General features: G+C 41.0%; 3 protein-coding genes across 3 annotated transcripts in view; all 3 read right to left on the bottom strand.

Moving 5' to 3' along the window:
* LOC130222779 (gastrula zinc finger protein XlCGF8.2DB-like) overlaps positions 1-11543 on the bottom strand; it is a 31863-nt gene extending 20320 nt beyond the window's left edge. Inside the window, exon 1 of the mRNA XM_056455325.1 lies at positions 11525-11543. The gene's annotated coding sequence lies outside the window, so the exon portion shown is untranslated. The remainder of the gene's footprint in view (positions 1-11524) is intronic.
* Positions 688-11007, bottom strand: LOC130222773 (gastrula zinc finger protein XlCGF26.1-like). The gene is made up of 3 exons (XM_056455312.1): positions 10765-11007; positions 5097-5150; positions 688-3257 (listed from the first exon to the last, which is right to left on the bottom strand). The coding sequence occupies exons 1-3, from the start codon at positions 10847-10849 to the stop codon at positions 2155-2157; spliced, it is 1242 nt and encodes a 413-aa protein (XP_056311287.1). The 5' UTR covers positions 10850-11007; the 3' UTR covers positions 688-2154.
* A 411-nt stretch (positions 11544-11954) lies between the features above and the next one.
* LOC130222791 (gastrula zinc finger protein XlCGF8.2DB-like) lies at positions 11955-26139 on the bottom strand. The gene is made up of 3 exons (XM_056455344.1): positions 25895-26139; positions 25186-25335; positions 11955-15658 (listed from the first exon to the last, which is right to left on the bottom strand). Exons 2-3 carry the CDS (start codon positions 25268-25270, stop codon positions 14841-14843), a joined length of 903 nt encoding a protein of 300 aa, XP_056311319.1. The 5' UTR covers positions 25271-25335; positions 25895-26139; the 3' UTR covers positions 11955-14840.
* Between the last annotated feature and the right edge of the window lie 1518 nt (positions 26140-27657).

Here is a 27657-nt window from a genome sequence, read left to right as displayed (position 1 = left end):
CAGCGTATTATAACAGCTTGTCACAGTTGATAAGCACAGTTATTCAGCAAAATTAACGTTAAAGTGAGCGGCGTTCATTTGACAGGTTCATTTGCGATAGCACCCTCCCTATGGATATTGGATCAGCTGAAATGGCCAAGCATCCAGCCCCAAAGATACAACCATCTCATTGAACCTCCAAGAGTTTTTACAAGAGAGAAGTTAAAGGCCTACAAGTCTTTGGATGCCTACAATGTTGTTCTGTGTGGTCATGTGCAAGAAATAGTCCTCCAAGATTACCAGATTCAAAACTTTGTAGTGCTAAAACGAGGTTCTGCCTAGCCAAAGACAAGGAAAGAAGACGGAGCTATACAAGGCCTGGGTAATCATCAACAAGCAAAGCAACTCCATTCTGACAGCGAACTGCACCTGTACGGCAGGGTATGTGAACGTACATTTTTACATTTCAGTCTAAGCATTCAGTGTCCGCAGTTTAATTCACCGTAAGTCAAGCATTTTTAATTAGTTCCTCACTCCATTCAGCTCCCTTTTTGCTAAAGACATCTGCGGTTGGCATTTAAAGCAGTGTGGTGTACAGTAAAAGTACCGCACAACACAACATGTTTGCTACTGCAACCGGTCTCTTTTTGCAACCGGGGACCCATGTGATGTAGGTTGGTAATTCCTCCATTTAGTCGACTCTTTATTCCACGAAATAAATAAACTACTAGTCAGTCAACAATTCAAACTCTTTTGAGACATTAAATCGTTTTAAGGCCTTAAAATATTAAGTCCAGTTGAATCGAGTAGCCTAATATACTTTGACATTTCACCCTGAAAATATATCAAATATATCCTACAACACTAGAAAGAGCACTTGATAAATGACACAAGAACAGAGGTGAATTGAATTGCAGAGGATATCAAATGTGCGCCCTGGCTTTATTTATAGCGTACATAGAGTTGCTGGAATATGATCTATTAGATCTCTATAACTAACTGGAAAGAGACCTCAACCATGACCTAGCTGTAACGAAGAACACTGGACAACGGAGATGATCCATGTGCAGTTTACTTTAAGCTTAGTCAAACAGGCAAAGGTCAGAACAGAAACAAACAGGAGCATGAGGGTAATCCAAAGAGTGTTGTTATAAACAGGGAGATGGTCAGAACAGGCAGCAAAGAATCAACGAACGGTAAATCTGGCCAAGATCAAAAGACAAGGCAGGGTAAACAGGGAAATAGCTATTCAATTGCTTCACTAGAAAAACAAGACTTTGCAACGTCTATCTGAGGGGGGAATTTAAAGTTCAGCTAACCAGTCTGTGATGAGTTACCAGCTGTGCGAGTATAATCAGTGGGAAACAGGAACCAGTGTGTGCGAGTTGCATGTTGGGTGTTGTAGTTCGTTACTCTGACAAGTGTGTAGTTCTCCAGCAAATTGCAACTGCCAGATAATTATTGATTAAGATTTATTATATTACTAAACCTATATATAATCGCGGTCGAAAGTGAAGAGGGGGGAAAGTTTTGTGGGGCGGTCGTGGGCCCCTAATATCTCTGAGGGCCTCCAAAATGCGCGGGCCCTCAGAATTGATCTAATTTATCCCTCCCTAGCGGCGCCCCTGGCAACACATTCTTATAGGTGAAGGATAATCAGGTTCGTGCAGAGGCAAGGTGCACTTAAAACTTGTTCCTTGGGCACATGCACTCCCCCCTATTTTTCGGATGTTTCTGTGCAGGCACACAACCTGAAGTGTAGCTGGTCTACCTCACTATGGATGACACCTTGACTGCTATTTGCTGGAGAAATGCTCTGAGAGTGTGGAGACAAGAAGTCTATAAAAATGTGTGATTTTGTATGTACGGCGCTTCGGACTGCCCGATCACCTGATTGACTGCTATTCTAAAGCCCAGAATTCTGAAGAAGCTTTATTCACTTGATAATAAAAAGATTGAAATTATTTACTACCTCTGACAGACTTATTGAGCATGGGTAGGACTTGGGGAAAGTCCAACACTCTGCACGGCCCTGAGGGTAATCATCATTTGAGTTTTATATTTTGGGAGCAAATCTTAACCGGCCAAAGGTCTTGGCAGATAGATACAGCTGTCAAATGCCAAATGTCATTTGCCATGCCGTTCTAAAATGGAACCAGTCCTTGACGCAGAACCCTACTGGCCAAATACAAACGGCTTCTCTAAAGAGTGAGTCCTCATGTGAGAATCAAGGTTGCCTTTCTGTGTAAAACTCCTTCCGCATTCGGTGCAAGTGTAAGGTCTCTCTCCAGTGTGAGTTCTCATGTGGTAATCAAGGTTGCCTTTCTGTGAAAAATTCTTTCCACATTGAGTGCAAGTGTAAGGTCTCTCTCCAGTGTGAACTCTCATGTGGACTTCAAGGCATTTCTTTTGACTGAAACTCTTTCCACACTGTTGGCAGAGGAAAGGTTTCTCTCCAGTGTGAAGCCTCATGTGGTAATCAAGTTTGCTTTTCTGTGTAAAACTCTTCCCGCATTGAGCGCAAGTGTAAGGTCTCTCTCCAGTGTGAACTCTCATGTGGATTTTAAGGGTACCATTCTGGGCAAAACTCTTTCCACATTGCTGGCAAAGGAAAGGCTTTATTGTCTGTTTGTCTTTATTGTGAACTTTCATGTGCCTTTTAAGTCTCTGTTTATGAACGAATCTCATTCCACACTGAGGGCAGACACACGGCTTCTCTCCAGTGTGAAGTTTGATGTGATTTTCAAGGATTTGTATTTGCCTGAATGTCTTTCCACACTGTTGGCAGACATACGGCCTATCCCTGTTGTGAACGTTCATGTGGGCTTTAAGGTTTTGTGTTTGATTGAAACTCATGTCACACTGATCACATGAGAAAGGCTTCTCTCCAGTGTGAATTCTCATGTGAATTGCAAGATTTTGCTTTTGTTTGAAACTCTTTCCGCACTCGGGACATGAGTAAGGCTTCTCTCTGGTATGAGTACTCATGTGGGATACAAGTCTTGTGTTTTCAATGAATCTCTTTCCACACTGATCACACGAGAAAGGCTTCTCTCCAGTGTGAACTCTAATGTGAACTCTAAGCTTGTATTTTTGAGTAAAACTTTTTCCACATTGACTGCAGGTAAAGTTACTATTAGATTTGGTTTCCTGATCTCTTTTATGAGGTGAAGTCTTTTTTGCCATTTCATCGGCTATTAAGTCTTGGTTTTTCTCAAACTGATCTTTCTCTTCCATTTCATTCAGTTCTTGAGTCTCTTCTTTCAGCACCATCAGCTCTAAAGAGAAATATACAACAAGTTAACTCAGATTTAAAGCATTAAGGAACATGTGAAAAACTAACAACAACACCATGTAAGATCTTGTAAGTACTAAGATGCTGAAAGAGGTGAGCCCAATAACTGGTTACAACTATTGGACAGACCAGCACAGTTCTTCCCTGCATTAGTTATAACATTATCAGAGAGAACTGAGGTAGCAGATTGAAGCACATGTGATGTGATGTGATGCGCAGCTTGCGAAGCTTCCTCAAATGCAGATCTGTTTCCCTCTCGCAGAAGCCATCTACCATGTGTGGAATCATGCATGAACTTGGTTTTGTTTGTCATGGAATAGAGTGGAGGAACTAGGACATCAATTTCTTTGCAAAAACCTGGAAGCAAGTTAGCATTTTACCAATACCGGTTTCATCATTCCAAAGTCAATGGGTTATATGAGTGGAATTTCAGTTCAATTTCTTAAAAAAGGTTTGTGGTTAACATAAACTTAAGATACTTCACGTTTTATTGTATAACAGGGGTCACCAAACCTGTTCCTGGGACAGTAGTGGTATTCAGCAGAGTTTAGTGCCATCCCCAATCAAACACACCTGAGCAAGCTAATCAAGGACTTATGGTGCCTTCACACCAGATGCAGATGAAGCGTCGAGCGCAAGTGATTTACATGTTAAGTCAATGCAAAGATGCGGCACTATTTGCGCGAATGAAGTGGTGCGAATTGAGCCAAGTTGGAAAATCTGAACTTAAGAGGAAATTCGTGCCATTTTAACCAATTAGAAACTTGTTCATGTAGGGGATTTTCTTTCTCATGTGATTATAAGATTCTGCCAGTTGTTGGTGTCCCGAGAGGAAATCCTTTTGCTGACAGTGGACAACAGCTCATCAAACTGGGCTTGGCTTAGTCAGAAGCACCGCTGTAAGCTTCCATCATCCAGGTATAGTTTCTGGAGGAGTTGATGAACTCACAGAGCTGGGTGCACCTCTGAAATGATCTAGTGGACTCAGACAAGGCACCGAACAAATCTATGCTGTTTATCGGCCTTCCTAAAGGCGCAAGGTCGTGCAACAAGTTTTGCAAGTTGTTGAGTTGGAAAGTTCAAGCTTGGTGAACTCTGACCTGCGAAATCGCATCACATGGCCGCATGAAGCTAATCAATGATCAAACCATGACCTCTCTGGACAGAAATGTAAAGTATGGACCAATTGGTTTTAATGTCTAATCATCTGGTTTAATCTCACCCCTTCTCTCAGCACCTCAAGCTCAAACTCTGGTGTGACCGCGGCTTTAGTTGGTTTAATTGTGTTTGATCAGGGTTGGAGCTGAACTCTGCAGAAATCTAGTGCTCCACAAACAGGGTCCAGCACCCCTGGTGCAGATAATACATTCATCACCAGTAGAGACTGGTGTCATGGCGTTTTCACTTTCTGATCATTTATTTTAATTATGAATAATTATTAATTATTTTATGAAAAGATGCCCATTTATATTACACTTACTATAAGTGCAGTCATCTTGTGTGCTCTCAATAACACAAACATGTGCTAAAAGTAAACTCTTGTTTAGATTGTGCACATGTATATTTACATGCAGTCTTTCCACATTCAGTACATGTGTACGGCCTCTTTCTGTCGTGAACTCTTAAGTGGACGTCAAGTTTTGATTTTTGATTCTCTACAGTGTCTCAATTCTAAAGTTGTACTTTTGAGTAAAACTCTTTTCACGCTAACCGCAGGTAAAATTACCATTAAATTTGGTATCCTGAGCTTTTTTACGAGGTGAAGTCCTTTCTGTCTTAGATTTGTCATCAGTCTTTAAATCTTGGTGTTTCTCAAACTGACCTTTCTCTTCTGTTTCATTCAGTTCTTCAGTCTCTTCTTTCAGCACCATCAGCTCTACAGAGAAAAATAAGACGAGCTAAACTCAGGCACAGAAAGCAACATGTGATAGACATCATAAAACTCATTATTTAAGACACACAAGACTAATAGTTACCGAACCCACTATTACCTGACACAGGATAACTGGTTTATTAAAGATAATGTGTTGTCATGAAACACAGTGGAAATTAGCCATTAGGGGTACATCTATTCATCCTGAACCTTCACGGTTCAGTTCGTGCACTCTTTAGTACACACTCTGACAACAAATACAGTCAGTTCAGATGTGCCAGTCACTAAAGTTAGTAGGGGTGTCAAAATTAAGTGTTTCTTCGGTGCACCACGATGCAGATGGTGACAATTCGATATCGGTTCAGTAATAATCATAACCGGTTATTACATATTGACATCATTTATCTCCTATGCGCGATGTCGCAGTAGATTACTATGGCGAAGGAGGCGAGGGCGGGTAAATAAAATGCTCCTACTACTTAAAAGGTAGATATATTCATGCACAATTCAACTGCTTGTGAGTTTGCCGGACAGTCTTTCATCAACCCTAAAGAAGGCACAGCACACGAGCCAAAACTGTCTCTCTTTCTCTCACTTTGGACATTTGACCCGCTGGCATGTTTGTGAGGTAACTTTTCCTCTCCTCTTGGCTGTTAAAGCGATACTTGTGGATCCAGACACGAGCGTACCTGAGGTGCGAGTTTTCTCCACGGTGTCTATTATGGATTACCTGTGATAACCACGTATTATGCGGATACAGACTGTAACCGCGGCTGTTCTTCCCGTGTCTCTTATTGGTGAACAGCGCTTTCATTTCTAAAGCCAATCGCAGCCCTTTCTGTTGAGCGGCTGAGAACAATGACCATAGGGGTATAATGCTGTGTTCACACCAGATGCGGAACGCGCGGATAAATCGCACTATTCGCGCGTAAATAGAAGCGTGAACATTTGAGTTTACTCGCTTAATTCGCGCGTCAAATTCACTTCAGAACAGACGCGGATTCGCATCATGGGCAGGGTTTCTGTCTGCCCAGTGACTGTAGCTTCGTTGCTAAATGGCTAACATGGATTTTATTGAGAAAATAGCTGTGTTAATGTGCTTTATTAAGACTGAAAAACAGCGTCGATACATTTGGAGCCGTGTCTGAGTCCACTAGATCCTTTCAGAGGTGCATCAGCCCTGTGAGCTCATAAACTCCTCCAGAAACTTAACCTGGATGACGGAGACTTTCAGCTGTGCTTCTGACTGAGCCCAGCCCAGTTTGATGAGCTGTTGTCGGTGTTGGCTGAAGAAATTTCCCCCGGGACACCAACAACATGCGCTACGTCACAATTACGCCCCCGCAAGAGCAAGCTCCTGATTGGTTAACGTGGCGCGAATGTCCGCTTAAGTTCAGATTTTCGAACTCTAGCGATTCGCGCCAAACGCTCAATTCGCTTCGCGCCACGCCATTGTTGCAATTCGCGTCATTCGCACTGCAGGGTGTCTATTCGCACGTTTGCATTGGCTTAACATGTAAATCACTCGCGCTTAATGCTTCTTCCGCGTCTGGTGTGAACACAGCATATGACCTCGCTTGACGGCACTCAAAAAGCAAGCGGGATAGTATTTACATTAGTTTATCTGCTATAAATGCTCATGTTGTTCTCTGTATGAATTGGAGTTTTGTTTGATACATTCAAAGACTGTTTTCTTTGAGCAGGTCAAATTAAAGGTACAGTTCATATATCTGGTTGCTTGTATTAAAGGACAAAAATTGCATTACAAATAATATATAAATATAAATTTATAGATTTTATTAAAATAAAGTTCTTAAGGTGTGAAGAAAAAAAAAAATTATGTATGGAAAGCATCGTCAATGCACCGTGATATCGAATTGAACCGAATCGATGGCATGATAATCGTAACCGAACCGAGACCAGTATAGCTTCACACCCCTAAAAGTTAGACAGAAAAGCTCACAGCAGTGAAAGAATTTAGGAGCCATTCCCAAAGAACCAGTCTTGACATCACACAACAAATCAGAAATGGTTCAAATCGCTTGTTAAAGGGCCCTGAAACCCCCCCTTTTCAGTTCAAGTCTACCTCAGAAATAAAAAAAAATGCTCTGAGATGGGCGTGGAGCAGCGCTGTGAGCAGAGGAAGGAGTGGGCGTGGCCAGGTCCGGATTAACCAATGGGCCTTATGGGCACAGGAGCCCTTACGCACTTGGGGCGCCTGCGAGGGTGCAAAAAAATGCCAATTTTATAGTCTATTTAGGCTAAGTGCAAATAGCGCACCTCGTTGGAATGAGCTAGTTGAGCGATTCCCGCCCATCACCGTTCAACTGACAGAGACAACATAACTAAAGAGAGCGGCAAACAGCAGCATGAGTGGCGTAGCTTGTGATCGATCATGAACCCGGGTCGAATCCAGCGTCTGGTGAACACGTTCTTCTTTTCCCCCACTACATATCAGACTTTGCCTACTCTTCATCACGAGGAAGACAAGTAGGAATCATTCATAAGTGTGTGTATTATGGAGGACTCGGATTCATAGAACTGAACTGGAGAGGCGTAATCCAAATAATATGCATTATAAGTTTGTAGAAGTTTCATTTATTTAAAAAATGTGGGCAATACATTATAGATTAGTTTTATTAAGCAAATACTATATTAATCTTATTTTTTAATTCAACTATAGGGGTGCGGCTAGGTAAGGGGCCTACAAGACAATAGCCGCATTTCCACTATCGGGCCAGTGCAAGCCAGGGCTTTAATCGGGCCAGGCCGGGCCAATAGCCCGGGAGGTTGAGAAATGAGGCCGAAATCATGTCGCGTTTCCACTGTCGGGCAAGTTACTCGCAGCGCGTCACGCAAACACCGCCCCCAGAACGTCCCCCGAATCAAACGTCACACAACCCGTCACACAACCCGCCCACTTCAGCGGGAACAAAAAACTCAAATTATAACCACAAACACAACCTGGCATCACTACGAGAGCTGGAAGATGGAGAACACCGAAGCGATTGCTTTTTTACTGTTTGTGGTCTGTTGGTGTAAGGCCAGACAGCGATCCCTGGATAAGGACATTCGAGTTCGGCGGCATTTACTTCGAACACAGATTTTGGCTGCAAGGCTAGCGCGATAGCAAAACAAATGTAAGGGAAGAAAGCATCTTGTCTCCTCTTTACCTGACAGGAAAACTCCGCCTTTGTACGTAACCCCGCCCCGAAGCCCCAGTTGGCCCTCCTTGGCCCAAGGTATTCGGCGGGCCGAAAAAGGCCGGACGCTGGCCCCAAGGAAGCCCCGGTTTGGCCCGATTACGCCCCGGAAGTGATAGTGGAAACGCGACTGGCCTTGGCTCGCTCGCTTTAGGCGCGACAGTGGAAACGCGGCTATTGTGCCCAGGGGCCTCTGAATTCTTAATCCAGGCCTGGGCGTGGCCGACAGTGAAAAAGAGTGGAGCGAACTGTCTGTTGGCTCACAAAATGAGACGCAAACCACGAGAAGAGCTATGATTTTTATAGTTTACAGAGTTAAAATGCAAAGAAATGAACAGTAATTTAATGTCCTGCTACATATGAAGAGTTCAGACGCAAAAACCTCTAAATGCCATCTGAAATTTTCCTCTAAAATGAGCATTTTTATCAGGCTCCTGTGCGTAATTTCAGTAATACCACTTTTATGGCAAAGAAAAAGTCTTTTTGGTGGTCTTTAAACTAGAATATCTCAATATAAACAAAGGAGTTCGTTTTCGATGGAGATTTCAGACGGCATTTAGAGGTTTTTGCATCTGAACACTTCATATGTTATTCGTAATTTCATATACACATAACCACAATTTGTTCTATCATTATAAAGATAATCGTGTTTATATGAACACTATAAATGAGGAGGACTTCTCTCCTCCTCAATCTCCGGGTCTGCATGCAAACACAGTGGACAGCAACGCAGTCTACTGCCCTGTCTCCGCCATTCTCCAATTCTCGTACTGCTCTCCCGACGAAAATGCTAGCTGCAAACCGACAGCTTTGCTGTATCGGCCTGGATAGCATCACAGGGAAAAACATGCAACAATCCCTGTGGATCATAGAAATAAACACATACGACCCGTGTCTAGGCATGGGACAATAACCGTTTTCAAGGTATACCGCGGTTTGGAGAAGTCAAGGTTTTAAAACCGCCAAAATTTTCTGTAATACCGTTCCTGAGGTATGTGTAAGATTTTTTATTGACTTTTTTTGTTGTTTTTTCAGGACAGCAGTATCTCCAGCAGGAAAGATATCTAAAGATGTCGTTTTAAATCGTAAAGAAATCAGTGTTTCTGAAACTAACGAAGACAGCAGAAGTTAATTATTCATTTGGATTATTCAGCCTTATTTTTACTGCTCCAAACTTCTATAAATGTTTCAGAAAATAGAATATATTGTTTTCAAAGGGGGGGGGGGGTTGTTTTTTACCCAGACATTTAAAAAATAATATTTTAGAGCAGTTCTAACAATACCATGATATTTTTATCCAAGGTTATCATATCGTCAGAATCTTATACCGGCCCATGCCTACCCGTGTCTCACCCAGTCATTGGGTCTCACAGCTTGGCAGGTCTGCTTAGCCTTCGGAAAGCAGGCGGTCTTATGAATAATTAAGAAGTGGAGTCTTTTCATAGGATAAGAAAACTCACGAATAATAATGAGAATCCGACGCATCATCACTCCACTAGCAGATTCGCGCTATGTCACTGATTTTGATCCCGCCCCAAAAATTATCTTGAATCCGGAAGATGAAATTAGCTGACAAAAGCTCAAAATTATCCAGTTTTCCCCACAATTAAAACCTGACAGGTGCTAACGTTGTCTTAACTGATGCACCACACACAAATATATTACAATCTCAAATAAATTTTTAGTACTCCAGGGTTTCTTGAACCTTTAAGTTGTGACGTATGGCATACTGTTTGTGGGTCCAAGCCGCTACTCATTTAAATAAAATAAATTTAAAAAAAAAACTCATTTATGACCATTTTTAGCCATATCACACATTAAAGTGAATTTTATATAAAATCATGGTGTACACGACAGTCTCTGGTTCATCACAGACACCAATATTTTTACAATTTATAAAAAAATTTTATCGCTTTCTGTCCATCGGGCATGGATATGGATGAGGCACGCGATTGTGATTTTTAAAAGTATAACAGCAAATGTAAATGTTTAGTATTACCATTTGTTGAGTCTCCACATACAGTTTGACAGAGCGATTGGACCCGGAAGTTGCTTCGCGTGACGTCAAATTTAACATGCGGATAGTAGTAGTAGTTGTTGTTGTTGTTGTTTTTTCCTGCTATTTACAATGGATATCAATGGTTACGGGTGTTCAGCGTTATTCAAAATATCTTCTTTTATGTTTCAAACAAGGTTTGAAACCAGTAAACGATGACAGAATTTTCTTTTTTGGTGAACTGTCACTTTAACTCCAGTTTATCTCCTTTACAAAACGTATTAAGATCGACACTTCTCGAGGTCAAACATTTCATAGAGATATGAACATTTTCAAGTTGCAAAACAATTAAAAGAATTATCCAGAGCAGACAATTGTAAATTGTAAAAGCAGACAATTAATCAAAAGTTCATCTTACCTGTTTGTTCCTGAGGATCTTCCATTTTGACTGTGAATGTGTCTTCAATCTTCAGGTCTTCACTCTCCACTTTAATAAACGCCATCTTTATAACAGTGTGGACATCAGTCGCTTCAGCAGTTTCCCTCAGTGTTTGGACACTTCGTCCTGTTTAAAATGAGAACAATGAACAGATATAAGAGAAATACACACTCAATCTGCGTCTCAATCAGCTCTCTAGTTCACTATTCAGTGCACTGCTGAGGAACTCAGATAAAACCACCTGAGTAGATTTGAGTAGCTCTGGAAATGTATAATAATATTACAATATAAACATACTCGTACTATTAGTTATAGACTTTCACTATATGATCTATAGTATTAGTTTTCAGGAAAACACTCGCAGTCGGTTAATAAAGTCACTGAACATCTTTGTTGTTTTGCTGAACACTATTTTGATCAGCAGGTTTGACTAAATTAATCATTTCAAACGATTTAATTGACTCTGAGTTTTGTAAATCTCCTTTTTCCTCATCTCCACTCGCCAGTGGCTGAATTCATGTTTACTAACAGAGTCGCGATACAGAAATGAGACGCGCCTGTTCTGCTGCTCACCTGTGCGCTTGAGCAAATTAATTGTGATTAAAGTCTTTAAAGATTATGTCAGATAACGAATTACATTCATGATTCCTGACGAATATTTAATTTGGCGTCGTTTATAAAAAAAACTGAATCTTTGACTGGTTGTTTGTTCCGATATTTAAACCGTTAAAGCACAAACCTTTCGTCGCACCGAACTCCGGCGCGCGGACATGTGACGTCACGTAGATACACCAAAATAAAAGCCTTGCATACTATAATACAATTCACACAGACTGAAGGACAGTAAATGAGACAGTAGATTGTTTTAGGGGGTAAACCACAGATTCTTAAAGACATCAATTTCTAGTTTCCGGGTTTTATGTTAAAATTAACATGTAAAGTAAAAGTGCGTTATATTAAGAGAAGTGACCATAAATGTACAAAATCCAAATGGATAACGATATTAAAAATGGTTAAATACTTTTGTAAAAAATCTTTAAATTTCCAAGTTAATTATAAACTTTTTTTGTTTGTTTTTAGTTTACTCCCCATAAACATCCTCTAAAAGAGGAAACACTGAAAAGATCGAACCAAATACTGTCTTTGACTTTATTGATTTCATTATTTTACATTAGATTATACACTCATCGGCCACTTAATAAGGTACACCTGTCCAACTGCTTGTTAATGCAACTTTCTAATCAGCCAATCACATGGCAGCAACTCAATGCATTTAGGCATGTAGACATGGTCAAGACGATCTGTTGCAGGTCAAACCGACCATCAGAAAGATGATTTAAGTGACTTTGAACGTGGCATGGCTTTTGGTGCCAGACGGGCTAGTCTGAGTATTTCGGAAACTGCTGATCTACTTGGATTTTCACACACAACCATCTCCAGGGTTTACAGAGAATGGTCAGACAAAGAGGAAATATCCAGTGAGCGGCAGTTCTGTGGTTGCAAATGCCTTGTTGATGCCAGAGGTCAGAGGAGAATGGCCAGACTGGTTCCAGCCGATAGAAAGGCAACAGTAACTCAAATAAGCACTCATTACAATCGAGGTATGCGGAAGAACATCTCTGAACACACAACATGTCCAACCTTGAGGCAGCTGGGATACAGCAACAGAAGACCACTCCGGGTGCCACTCCTGTCAGCTAAGACAGCCTGATCTCATGAGAAAACGTAATTATTCTACGTTTTGTCAGTTTAGTGGCTAATTCGTAATTCGAGTTCAGTCATACGAAATTGTACGCTTTTAAAAAGGTGTGGTACCTAACCCCACCCCTAAACCCAACCGTCATTGGAGGATGAGCAAACCGTATTAAATTGTATGAATTAGATCATTCGAATTGGCCACTAAATCAAAAAGTTACGAATTGCCGTGTGATTGTGTTGGCTAAGAACAGGAAACTGAGGCTATAATTTACACAGGCTCACCAAAACTGGACAATAGAAGATTGGAGAAACGTTGCCTGGTCTGATGAGTCTCGATTTCAGCTGCGACATTTGGATGGTCGGGTCAGAATTTGGTGCCAACAACATGAAAGCATAGATCCATCCTGCCTTGTATCAGCAGTTCAGGCTGGTGGTGGTGGTGTAATGGTGTGGGGGATATTTTATTGGCACACTTTGGTCCCATTAGTACCAATTGAGCATCATTTGGCCATTATCATACAAACACATTGGTCACAACGTAATGTTTTCAATTCTTCTTCCAGGGAATGAGCGTTACATATATAACAAAGAATTTTTTCATAATAATTAGACATTTTCCCTAAATATTTTTCAAAATACAAATGAACAAAGCAACAAATACAATGGCACACAAGGATAATCCCCTGATCAGGGTTCCCACTTAAAGCCAAGTATAAAATTCCCTGACATTCTCTGATCTTCACTGACTAAAACACTGAATTTCCATGACCATTAATGAATGGGAAAGCTGTTGGCTGACAAAAGATTTGTAACACCCCTGCAAATCATTGAACTGATGTTTTAATCACCTCCAGTATTTAAGGTGTATTAAACGATGCATGCTTAGTGAGGTCTAACTGCAATCATTGTAATGGCTCGAGCCAAAGAGATGGAATCAGAGATTCAATTAAAAGAAAGTTTACTGAAAATACTTTACAGTTTCATCGGCAGAAGCCAGCTTTCTCTCCAACTCTCGTAGAGTTCGTAGAGCTCTGCTTACAATCTCAAAACATCAACAATTATACTTACATAACGTCATTTCATATACGTCAAGGTCTCCTTGACCTCTTGAAGATCCTGAGGAAACAAATAACTTGGGATACAGAAAAAGCAATGACACACATATCATCAAAGTTTTACCCTGAAGAGGGATGACACTAAGGTCATCATATAATCTAAGCCAGGGGTTTTCAATCTCAGTCCCGGAGGTCTAGTGTCCTGCAAAGTTTAGTTCCAACCCAATCAGATGCTCCTGGGCTGGCTAATCAAGCTCTTGCTAAGACGGGGGCCCAACCTCGGTCCTGGAGGGTTGAAGTCCTACAGATTTAGCTCCAACTTACCTCAACACACCTGCAGGGATGTTTCTAGAAAGCCTAGCACCGGGGTGTCTAAACTTGGTCCCGGAGGGCCGGTGTCCTGGAGAGTTTAACTCCAACCCTAATTAAACACACCTGATCCAGCTAATCAAGCTCTTGCTACATATAATAGAAACTTCCTGGCAGGTGTGTTGAAGCAAATTGGAGCTAAACTCAAGCTACGGTCACACCGGGCTTTGCGTGTGCGAAATTCTGTCGTGCGGCGCTGCGAAAAGGGGCGGGATTAAAAAAGATGATTAGACATTAAAAAAAGCAAGCGATCTCTCCATGTTCTACATTTCTGTCCAGAGAGGTCATGTTTTGATCCTCGATAGGTCTCACGCAGGTCAGAGTTCACCAAGCTTGAACTTTGCACCGCAGCAACATGCGAAACTTGATGCATGCCCTTGCGTTTCCGGTCTGACGCATTTGCGTGCGTATGAATGCAAGTCTATGGGAGGAAAAGCCCAGTGTCACCGCAGCTTCAGCAAGACACCGGCCCTCTAGGATTGAGTTTGGACACCCCTGGCCTAGTAAGAGCTTGATTAGCCAGCCCAGGTGCATCTGATTGGGTTGGAACTAAACTTTGCAGGACACCGGCCCTCTAGGACTGAGTTTGGGTAGCCCTGTGCTAAGCTTTCTCGATACACCCTTGCAGGTATGTTGAGGCAAGTTTAAGCTTAAATTTGTAGGACACCAAACCTCCAGGACTGAGTTTGCGAACTCATGATCTAGGTCCTTAAACATTGAACTTTATTAATAAACAAAGATAAATAGGAAAAGATATGCGTTACTTCATCCTGGAGTGGACATCCATCAGAAAATACACTCCATCGTACCTCAGTTAAAACATCAGAAAATTAAGTTTAGTGTTTCACGACCTTACAAAGAAGGTTGTATAGTAAAGAATGTGTATCTAGTAAAGTATCTGTGACTATTTAATATAATATCATGACTAAATCATCATGTTACGTTTTTGGTTTCTTCTACGTGGAGCTTCAAGTGTTGGCTGAGGTTGCCTCTGTGACAGTAACTCTTTCCACACTGACCACATATAAACGGCCTCTCTCTGGTGTGAGTCCTCATGTGCGCATTAAGGTAGTATTTATATGTAAAGTTTTTGCCACACTCTGTGCAAATGTAAGGCTTATCCCCAGTGTGAAATTTCATGTGGTAATTGAGGTTGTTTCTCTGTGTAAAACTCTTCCCGCATTGAGAGCAAGTGTAAGGTCTCTCCCCAGTGTGAATCATCGTGTGGACTGCAAGACGTTGTTTTTGACTGAAACTCTTTCCACACAGTTGGCAGACGAAAGGTTTCTCTCCGGTGTGAATTTTCATGTGTTGTTTAAGGTTATGCTTTTGAGCAAAGCATTTACCACATTGTTGGCAAACGAATGGCTTCTCTGTACTGTGGACTGCCATGTGCGTTTCAAGTCTTTGTTTTTTAATGAACCTCATTTCACACTGAGTGCAGGCATAAGGCCTCTCTCCAGTGTGAAGTTTGAAGTGAAGTTGAAGGATGTGTAACAGTCTGAACCTCTTTCCACACTGTTGGCAGGCATACGGCTTCTCCCCGGTGTGAATGCTCATGTGGACTATAAGGTTGTGTTTTTGAGTAAAACTTTTTCCACACTCACTGCAGGGAAAGTTACCATTAGATTTGGTTTTCTTTTTTGTCACAGTTGATTGCTCATCAGTCATTAAATCTTGGTGTTCCTCATTCTGATTAATGACTTCCATTTCATTCAGTCCTGGAGTCTCTTCTTTCTGCAACATCAGCTCTAATGAGAGAAACAAAACAAGTTAACCCAAATTTATAGTCACAAAGCTGCATGTAAAAGACAACATGAAAGAATTTAAGTATTAAAACTATCAACATCTAAGATAAGATCAAAAGTGTTGCGTGAATGCCTCAGACCGGAAACGCTAGCTTGTGCAACAAGTTTCGGTTTTCGCTGCACTGGAAAGTTCAAGCTTGGTGAACTCTGACTCTAAGCGCAATTTGAAGCCGACATGGAGTCCAACCAATGTGATGAGATTGGAAGTGTTAGTTAAAGCTGCCTGGCCCTATAAAAACACACACCAGTTTTGACTTTGCATTTCTCAAGAAGCATTGCCTGATGTGAATCATGCCTTGCACAAGAGTTGTCGAAAGACCTGCGATCTAGAATTGAAAGCTGGAAATGGTTACAAAAGTATCTCTAAAAGTCTTCATGTCCATGTGTTCACTGTAATGCTGTGTTCACACCAGATGCGATATGAGTGAATAAATTGAGTTCACTTCATTCGTGTGTCAAATTCTCTTCACAATAACGTGGATTTGCGTCATGGGCAGGGCTTCTATCTGCCTGGTGACCTGGTAGATTCGTTCGGCAACGTGTCTGAGTCCACTACATGCAGTCAGAGGTGCACCCAGCTCTGTGAGTTCATAAACTCCTCCAGAAACTATACCTGGATGATGAAAGCTTTCAGCGGAGCCAAGCCCAGTTTGATGAGCTGTTGCCCGGTGTCGACAAGAGGATTGCCCCTCAGGACACCAGCAACAGATGGTACATCATAATCACGCCCCTACAAGAGAAAGCTCCTGACTGGTTAACACAGAGTGAATGTTCAGATTTTCCAACTCGAGCGTTTCACGTGTTAAACTTGTCATTTGCGCGTATCGCACCGCAGGATGTCTATTCACATCTCTGCATTGACTTAACATTTAATTACTTGCACTTGACGCTTCATCCGCGTCTGGTGTGAACGCAGCATAAGACAGACTGTCTACACATGGAGAAAGTTCAGCACTGTTGCTACTCTCCCTAGGTATGGTTATCCTGTAAAGATGACTGCAAGACCACAGCGTAGAATGCTCAATGAACTGAAGAAGAATCCTAGAGTGTCAGCTAAAGACTTATAGAAATCTTTGGCACATGCTAACATTTTTTGTTAGCATGTCTACAATAAGTAAAACATTAAACTAGAATGTAATTCATGCGAGGACACCACGGAGGAAACCACTGCTGACCAAAGAAACATTGCAGCACATTTGAAGTTTGCAAAAGAGCTCCTGGATTTTGCACAGCACCAAAACTGTTTGGAAACAACACATACAATAGGTATGTGTAGATAAAAAAGGTACAGCACACCAACATCAAAACCTCCTCCCAGCTGCTTTGCTGCCTCAGGGCCTAGAACAGGGGTGCCAAAACTCAGTCCTGGAGGGCTGGTTTCCTGCAGAATTTAGCTCCAACTTGCCTAAACACACCTGCATGGATGTTTCTAGAAAGCCTAGTAGGAACTTGATTAGCTAGCCCAGGTGTGTCTGATTGGGGTTGGAGCTAAACTATGCAGGACACCGGCCCTCCAGGACCGATTTTGGACAACCCTGTTCTAGAGGAAAACATGCCCAAAGAACACCAGCTGCAGCAAATATCTCCCATAGGACAGCAGGTAAATTATTTTCTCCCCTTATTTAAATACATAACAGCTTAAGAAAAAACTATTTGAACGCTTAAGCCGGCAGCTAGCTCTATGCAACTCACATGGTTGCCCATTGAAGCTAAGCAGGGCTGTGCAGAGTCAGTACCTGGATGGGAGATCACATGGGAAAGCTAGGTTGCTGTCCAAGTTGGTGTTAGTGAGAACAGCAGGGGGCGCTTAACCTGTGATCTGTGTGGGTCCTAACGCCCTAGCATATTGATGGGGACTCAATACTGCTCAGTGCTCAGAATAAACGTTAAACCGAGGTCCTGACTCTCTGTGGATAATTAAAAACCCCAAATTTGCCCACTGGCCATCATGTCCTCTTAACTATCCCCATATCATAATTGGCTTCATCACTCTGTCTCCTCTCCACCAATCAGCTGGTGTGTGGTCTGGTGCAATATGGCTGCCGTCGTTTCATCCAGGTGGATGCTGTACACTGATGGTGTACCCACTGATGGTGTAACCCCCTCCACCCTTGAGTGTCCAGAAAGCATTTGCCCACCCTGCACTGTAAACGTTTACATATTGTTCATTCATTCATTTTCTTTTCGGCTCAGTTCCTTTATTAATCTGGGGTCGCCACAGCTTACCGGACCGCCAACTTATCCAGCATATGTTTTACGCAGCAGATGCCCTTCCAGCTGCAACCCATCACTAGGAAACACCCACAAACACTAATTCACACACATACACAACGGCCAATTTAGCTTACCCAATACACCTATACCACATGTGTTTGGACTGTGGGGGAAACCGAAGCACCCAGAGGAAACCCACGTCAATACGAGGAGAACATGCAAACTCCACACAGATTAGGAAGAAAAGTAGTCAAGAAAACTGACCCAGCTGAGACTCAAACCAGCGACCTTCGTTTACATGTTGTGTTCAATAAAAACATATCATATTTGTGTGGTATTGGTTTTCTATTGTTGTGACTTTAGATGAAGATATGAACATTTTCTGTACAATTTATGCCAAAAGTTATCCCAAAGGGGTCACATACTTTTTCTTGCAACTATGCATAGATATACTCATGTGTCTTTATGCACAAAAGAAACCCACTTTACAATACATTCAGTATTAATGGACACAGTAGTAAATGTTTAACTATTTTGAACATTGACCTGGGTGGAAGTGCTTTGATTTCCATATGTTTTTTAGACACAATATGTAAATAGCCAACTAGTCAGTTAACCTGAGAGCTACAAACTTCATGGAATAAACACAACATACAGCTAAATATATTTTACCAGATACAGAGAACAAGAAGCAAAGCATTTTACTCACATTTACAATTACAGGTTGTGATTTGGAGGAACAAGAGACTGCTCCATATAAATGGTGTACTGAAAGTCCCAAGTCATTTCCAGGTAAATCATTCATTCATACGTCACAACAAAATGACCCTAGTATGAATAACACTGTTTTAGCCTGGAATGCCAAGTATGAGGCACAGTTTAGCCTGTATATCTGCCAATTTGGTCCTCAGAAACATCTCAATGCAGCAGGGATCTGATTAAAGAGCCCGGTTAGTGCCATAGTGGAGTCAGACAACAGAGTAAATCTGGCTCAGTGACATTTGAGAGTCACAAAACTATTGACCACAGAGCTGTGTGATGGGGTCAGTTTTCTGTCTTCAAATCTTTAAATCCATCCCAGAAAGGATCAACATCCGTTTTATCATTACTTTACTTATATGATTATTTTAATCAGCATTTAATCTTTGACATGATTTTGACTGATGAATAAAAGTTAAACATTACCTAATTTCTAATCACCTGGAGTGTCCCTGTCCCTGATTTTACAGGTCTGAGGTGAGCTCCGAAGTGGATGTCTAACATTTGTATGCTTGAGATATTGTACACATGCACATGGAAATTTTCTAAGTCTATCTGTGTCTTGGGCAATCAGGTTAAAACACCTATATGTATATGTATGACGCAGTAAAAGACGTTACATGAGATTATAATTGGTATTGATTTGTGATTGTAAGGCAGAGCGGCCTAGGAACTTGAATTGTGAGGCTCGAAGCTGGCTTCTGCTGATGAAACTGCAAACTATCTACAGTAATCTTTATTTATTTGAACTTCTGACTCCGGCTTTGTTTTTGACTTCACTCTCATGTTTGTCTGTTTCTGAAAGGATCAGATGTTAAGGCTGATTTATACTTCTACGTCAAGCGCACGCGTATGCTCCGGCGCAGCCTATGCGTGGATGCATAGCCCTTGCAGTGACCATCGGCGATGGTGACGCGCACCTCTCAAAAAACGTAACTACATGTCTCAACGACACCTAGTGCAAGCTCTGTGATCAATCGGCTTGGTATCCCTGACAAGTGTGGGCAGGGTTGAGAGCCGTGTAAGCCCGATGTAGCAAATATTTACAAGTGTCGAGTCCCGTGAAGGAGCTCTAGATGGAAAGAGTTGTTTTGAGTTTACCTTATGATTAAAGTTGTTGAACGTTCCTGCCTCTGAATGAGTGGATTTGAGCCACTTGTTCATTAAGGTAACGTTCAGAATAAAACAAATACCTACTGTTAGCTAGCATTTCAGAAGTGTTATTGCAGAGCAACACAAACAGCGGACAAAAGTATAAATGCAAGGCTATGCGCAAGGCAGGAGCCGTGGGTCAAGCCTATCACTCTACGCAGAAGTATAAACCAGGCTTTAGAAGCACTTTAATAATCACAAGCACATTATCATCAGCTCAAGTTTGTCATTTCACATATAGCCGTGTAGTGAGCGCATGAAAACAGAGCCCTCTAGAGAAAGTGAAACCTCATGCCTTGTAAACAACAACAGGATACACGACAGATTCTGCTCTTCTTCTTGACACAAATAATGTTTATAACTCTTTAAAACTGCCCCTTTTAGGCTTTGATCCTAATGGCCTGTTTCCCCTAAGTGGTACGCTACGACTCGATTCCACTGTCAAAAGATACATAAAAGCGAACCACGCCGTACCACTTATTGGGTACCCTTTGCAAAGGGTGCATAGCACGACAAAAGAGTACCAGAAGGTGAAGCTAGACAAGCAGCTGAAGGCTAGTGGTTTACAGAGATATGTCACTCGCTTGTGAACAAGCAAGTGAATGAACACAAAGAAACCGCCATTTTAAAACACACAGCCGAGACATTACACCGTGATAATATATACATATAATAACAAGCCAAGGTCGACCCGAGCTCAAACAAACCTTGTCATTGACTTGATGCACAGCCACAAATCCAAGATGAACAAAATCTGCCGTGTCCTGTTGTTTTATTAATCCATCTTAAAGCATGAGTGGTTTCACTTTCTACAGAGAGCTTGTGTGCATTCACCGCATGGCTATATTTGAAACAACGAACTTCTTGAGCTGATGATAATAACGTGCACGTGATTATTGAAGTGCTTCTGACATCCTATCCTTTCAGAAACAGACAAACGCGAGAGTGAAGCACGAAAAAACAAAGAAGAAGCTGGAAAAAACAGCAGCAAATGACTCTTTCAGCAACCTATACCATGAACAAACTGCCATGTTTAACTATTATCATCGCCTTTTGGACTGTTACGTTTACATTTAGCAGATGCTTTTATCCAAAGCGACTTACAAATGAGGACAAACTCTGAATGTTACCAACTCGGAATGATGCAATTACTTTCTAACAGAGGCTACATGTGCTGGTGAAAATTAAAGATATCGATCAGAGGTTTGCACTGACTGGGCTATATGTTGTGTGTTGATTTTATACCCAAATAAGGACTAAATGTATGCTGTGTGTAGTTTTTCTGTAATTGGTAACATATCGGGGACTGTAAGGGTCTGTGTGTGTTCATAAATGTTCATTTATTTTATATAATTGCAGACTTTACAATACGTCATTGATCTGCAGTTATAATCAAATCCTGTTCATAGAAAAGTTAGTAATGAACATTTATAAACAAGTATTTATGTGTATAAAGCCTCTGTTTTGTGGGAACTGCTTAATTAAATCATACACCATTGGTACCCTTTTGACAGTGGAAACGCAAGCCTGATCCGTACCGTACTGTACCACTCAGTGGAAACGGGCTATAAGTGTGCCGTTTTGTTGACTGTATATTCAAATGAGATTGTGCTCTTTTTTTTTTAAAGAGGGCGGAGCTACAAATGCCTGTGTGTCAGCATAGTGGCAGATTCAAAAACAAGACTAAGGGTGCTTTCACATCTGTAGTTCACTTCATTTGTTCCGGACCAAGGGCAATAAATGATACATTGTAGCATTTTCTGCCGTCTTTGGGTCGTTTTCACATCACACTGATTGCTTTGGTCCGAACCAGTTGAAAAGAACCAAAATGCATTCATTTGACAAAATCCACATCACTCATTGGCCAGATGTTGTTGAAAATAGTTCCTAAACTGCTTATCGATTGGTCAGAATTCACGTACGGGAAAATGCCAATGAACTCCCGCTAGTAAACAAAACTGGCAGACACAAAATGTCGCTTTTGACTATGGAGGGACGACTGCGCTGAATGATTGTATCCCTGCTTTAGACAGACTATACATTTTGAGAATGAAGCGCGGCCGCGGCTGGAAAACAATGTTTTAATGCATCGCACATCATTCACGGCGTGAATTAATTTAGCTAAACTGCAACATGGTCATCTTGCGGAAATATTACCAACGATTCATCGGGTAATGTTTTCTCTCTCTTGGTAAAGCGCTGTCAACAAATAGTTTTCCTCCATATCCCATAATGCACAGTGCATCGCCCTATGGCAGCTGGATTAGTCCAAAAGGCGCAGTACTTTTTGCGGTTGGGTCTGTTTTAGCGGACCGCTCCAGGGTTCGTTTGAAAGCGTAACGAGACCACCTCTTCAAGCAGGTCTCGGTACACTTTTTGGTCCATTTTTGGTGCGCACTCGAGTACGATTGCTGCATTCACACCTGCCCAAACCAACCGCACTAAGAGGGAAAACGAACTCTAGTGCGATAATAAGGCAGGTGTGAAAACACCCTAACAGACCTTGCAGATAATCTCACAGCCGTTTATCATGAGCATTTTATCAACATTTTTTTCCCCACAGTTGACAGTAACACCCCATTCACTTTGAATGGGTGACGTCAAACGTTGCCGAACTGAATTGTGAATCCGTCATTGCCACTTTAGTGACTTTGCTCATTGCAGAAGTTGGGAATTTCTCAACTTTTCAAGTGCCAATGGAAGCATCAGCCCATCAGATCGCTTTATGCCAGCACCCCAGCTCAGACGGTAGCCGATTGCTGACTAATTCAATAGTCTGGCTGCAGATTTGCACTTGCACCTCCAGGCTTGCACGCTCAGGCAAATGCGCTTCCTCTGCAAGTGACGTCATTTACAATTGTCACCTGTGGCCGCTTGCATGAAAGTCCTTCAGTAATTTAACTTAAGGGTGTCCCTGAGGCGAAAAAATCTCTAAGGTAACGGATTTCATTAAGATCGTTGCAACAAACTTCTTATTCGTCACCCTTACTCAAGTGCCTTTTTTTCTAAGCGCTTCACTGTAGTTTCTGGCAACTTGCGATGACGGGCGCCACAGTTGCTATAGTTACGTAAACAGATCGTAACGAACCACGAATGCTTTCCTTACAACAGCTCTGCAGTAACGTTACACATCATCTGTGCCAATTTCTTTCCGTTAAGCGAGTCAAGACGTTCCCTTATCGAGTCGACCTCGACATTATGTGTGGAGGACATATAAAACTGAGCTGGGATCATGTAGAGACTGCACTGAAACTGCGATTACATATGGATGCACTCCTGCGCAGACATGCAAATGTATCAACACGTATACATTAGTTTATTTATTAAATTGTAGGATTTTTTATAAGGACTTAATGCACGGGTCCTGCGCTTGCGTCGATTGTAAATAACGTCACTTGCACATGAAGCGTGGGTGCCTGAGCATGCTAGCCCGAGCATGCAAGCCAGACCTCTGCAGCCAGACGCTTCTCAAATAATTTCATTGGCTGACTGTGCTATGATGATTGCGTCAGACCTAACTTTAGACACCCTCTGTCAAGCGTTGACGCTGAAGCCCCATGTGAATCAGGCATAAGAAGGAACATAGAATGCTATCTGACTAAGAGGCAGCAGCTAATTTTGTCTGGACAAGGATTAAAAGGCTTTTATTTTCATAAACAGTGCAAATGTGAATGCGTCTGAATGTTCTGATTGGCTGGTGTAGACATCTTACGTCAGCACGCTCTAAACGTGAACAAGCTCTTTCTGGCAATTTTCCTTCTGCGTTCATACAGAGCAGCGTTCCTGGAAATTACAATTAACTTTTCTTTCCGGAAAATTGCTGGTAACTGACCTGGTTCACCGGTTGCTTCTGGTGAACTGTATGCCATTACAAAAACGGCACGTTTAAGGTCTGTTTTCTTTAAAAATCAGCGATCTCCACTGAGTGATATCCGATATAAAGTGGGTATCAGATTGTACAAGAAGCACAGCACTAAATTACATTTTCGCTTGCCATGTCTTTATAATATGAGCATTTATTTTACCTCAGTATATATTTAATAGAGCTTCTGTGCTAGCCTGCCGATTCTGACGGGTGCGTGCGAGTAAACGGCTTTTTGTCTCGCTTTACGCTTGAGCAACTAAATGAATGCTGAAGTCTATTTAACTGAGTATATTTTAATCACATTACAACATCCATGCTGTAAAAGGAACCACATAAAATGGAAAAAGCCACATTAACCGTTCACCGGAAGTTTATCAATATGGGAAGAAACACTAGCTATATACCCTATTGGGTTCATCACTACAACGTTGAAGTCATAAACTGTCAGATGACACCAAACATGGTGAAGCTACATGAAAAGATCATGAGCAGATGAATTGTGTATGTCACGGTTATTCTAAGACAAATGGCAGAGACGTGTACTGGAGCTGTGAGGACTCAGCCTATGACGAATGTCCCTTCAGTCCGTCATTAGCATAATAAATAAAGGTGAAATTGGTTTTATATTCGCACATTCGTTCAGTGACAACTTGTGACATAGTCCCTATAATGTTTACCACAATACTTTGAATATTGGGTCTAAAATAACCTGCAAGTGTGACTTGAAAACAACATTAACACTGTTTATTTGACGGTGAACAACGTTGTACTTTGATAGTCATCGGCTGCTAATATTACTTCACCCTTTAAGATTAGCAAATAATACTTTTCTAAAACTATAATATCAAGGAGAAAGTCCAAATGTACGAATATAAAACCAACTTTACCTCAGTATTAGCATAAAGAGGATAATGTATAATATTTTCTCAGTTCACAGCACTACTTGTGTCTTTCTAATTCCTGCTTTTTTAGCCCATCATTGAGTCTATGTTTTACTTATAGAATTGTGTGTAATTATATATTTGTTCCATTTTTAGATTTATTTTTGGCTATTTTGCCTTTATTAGATAGGACAGTATTTAGACAGGAAGCGAAGTTGGAGAGAGAGGGGGGGGGGGGGGGGTAGGGAAATGTCGTTGAGCCGGGGTTCGAACTCGCGACGCCCTGACCATATGTCGATGCGCTAACCACTAGGCTATTGCGCTGACGTATTTGTTTCATTTTTATGTTAATTTTAGTAATAAAATGGACTAATCTGCAGCTGTTTATATTTATTTTCAATACAGTAAAGTAATATTTTCTTTCTTTTAGTAGATATGTTACATGAGAGACTTTTAATTGATAAAAAGCAGTTTACTCATTTATTGTTTTACATTTTTAGTTATTATGCTCCACAAATCATCCCACATAATCAAGATTTTTTTAAATGATGTGTAAAAATAGGTAAAAAAAAATATATGATTTGAGAAAGAAAACCAACCTGCTTGTTCCTGAGGATCTTCATGTTTGACGGTGAATGTGTCTTCAATCTTCAGGTCTTCACTCTCCACTTTAATAAACGCCATCTTTATAACAGTGTGGAGATCAGTCGCTTCAGCAAGAGTTTTCCTCAGTGTTTGGACACTTTGTCCTGTTTAAAATGAGAACAATGAACAGAAATAAAAGAAATCCACACTCAATCTGCGTCTCAATCAGCTCTCTATAGTTCACTACTCAGTGTGGTCGAGGGAAATAGACTTAAATCACCTGAGTAGAAAACAAACACTTAAATCCTGCTCTACAAACTATAAATACACATACACTCAATATTAGCCATATCATTTCTATATATAAATATGTTTAACATAACTTGTTCTCTAACAACGTCGTTGGTCAGTAAAACTTGTCACGGCACACGTTTGTTGTTTTGCATTTACACAGCCTTTATTAGCAAATGACACATGAAGTGATTCAAGCGACTCAAATATGAATCATTTTGATAAAAGGTTGATTCAAATGACTCGGAGTCTACTCGTCAGTGACTGAACTCGTGTTTACTAACAGATTCACGACACAAACGTCTTAAAAGTCGTTAGATAAAGTGTTGCGTTACATTTTCTGTTAAATAATTAGTTTAGCGTCGCCTGAGAAGAAAATTATAGCCGGACAAATGTTTCGTTTTAAAACCTTAAAATCTTTAAAGCACAAACCTTTTGTTGGACCGCAAACACACCAGTACGTCGCCGTCTTGTCACGTCACACGCCCACACCAAAATAAAAGTCTTATTACATTAATACTGGGGTATATGCACAGACTTTTAATTTTCAGCCAGCCAGCCCGACGTCTTCCGGTGAACTGGCTTTCCATTACAAAATCGCCATGTAGGATTTGTTTTCTTTAAAAATCAGTGATCTTCTCTGCCTAATAGGTATTTAACATAAAGCGGGTCTCAGATCGGAGAAGAAGCACTGCATTAAATAAAAAATTTCCCCCGCCATGTCTTCAAAATATGACAATTTTATTTTACCTCAGTATTTTGAATGGAGTTTCAGCGCTCGCCTGAACCTGCTAGCAATTACACGGCCTTTCATCTCGTTTTACGCTTTAACAACTTAATGAATGCTGAAGTCTATGACTTAATGTATTTAATGGTGTCAATGCTGTAAAAGGAACCTTATAAAATTTTAAATAGTCACAGAAACCTTTCACTGGAAGTTAACCATTAGCTGAAAAACACTAGCTGTGCATAGAGCCCATTGAAAAAACGGACTTTAAACTACAGATTCACAAAGACATCACCTTTTGTTTAGCTTCTGGCTTTTGTCTGAAAATAAAAAATGTGAAGAGTTTAATTTTAATATTATTTAAATTAACATAAACTTAACATTTTATTTGTGGTTGCAGAGAAAACCATTCAACTATTAAATTCGTTAACTCATTAAAAGACACCACAGTGTATACATCTCACTAGAATACAGTCTGTCACAGAAGTGAGTACACCCCCTTAAATTTTGTAAATATTTAATTATATCTTTCTACGCGAAAACACTGAAGAAGTGACACTTTGCTACTAGGTAGTGAGTAAACATCCTGTTTAACAGTGTAAATTTTCTGTCTCCTCAAAATAACTAAGTGAAAATGCCCAAAGTGTCAATATATTGTGTGGCCACCATTATTTTCCATCGCTGCCTTACCCCTCTTGGGCATTGAGATTGTCAGAGCTTCATAGGTAAACAATGAAAAGTAAAAATAAAGAAAGAAATTCTCTTTTATGTAACGAAATATTTTATGACAGGCAGCTCTGTCACCCAGGACGAACTCGGAGTAGCCCTGGATAAGTGGTAGACAATTCATGGATGGTTAGATGAATGTAAATGGACGGAGAGAACATACCTGTTCATTATTCATGACTTTATTCGTTCCTTTCTCATCTTCCCCCACAACATCTGAACATGACTTAAAGCAGGGGTCACCAAACTTGTTCCTGGAGGGCCGGTGTCCTGCAGATTTTAGCTCCAACCCTAATCAAACACACCTGAACAAGCTAATCAAGGTCTTACTAGGTATTCTTGAAACAATTAAGCAGGTGTGTTGAGGCAAGTTGGAGCTAAACCCTGCAGGGACACCGGCCCTCCAGGACTGTGATTGGTGACCCCTGACTTAAAGGGATAGTTCACCCAAAAATGAAAATTTACTCACTATTTACTCAACCTCAACTGGTAATAAACCTTTATGACTTTTGAACACATGTATCATTTTTATCGCATATTTGCAGCAAATATAAATTCTTTGTAAACAGTAAAACAGATATGCATAAACCCATATCTCTAATGAAATGTGGTCAATCTGGGGTTTCTGCTTAAAAGACCAGTCACTCTGAATTTGTATAAAAACAGGCCAATGAAAGGTGAGCACACCACAGGTATCTGATGCTCCTGTCTTTGCAACCTTTTCTTTTGTGACCTGCTACTC

This window comes from Danio aesculapii, chromosome 4 (genome assembly GCF_903798145.1).
Source record: "Danio aesculapii chromosome 4, fDanAes4.1, whole genome shotgun sequence".
Classification (NCBI taxonomy): Eukaryota; Metazoa; Chordata; class Actinopteri; order Cypriniformes; family Danionidae; genus Danio; species Danio aesculapii.
The sequence above is the reverse complement of the archived record's forward strand: the minus strand, read 5'-3'. Positions and strand labels throughout refer to the sequence as shown.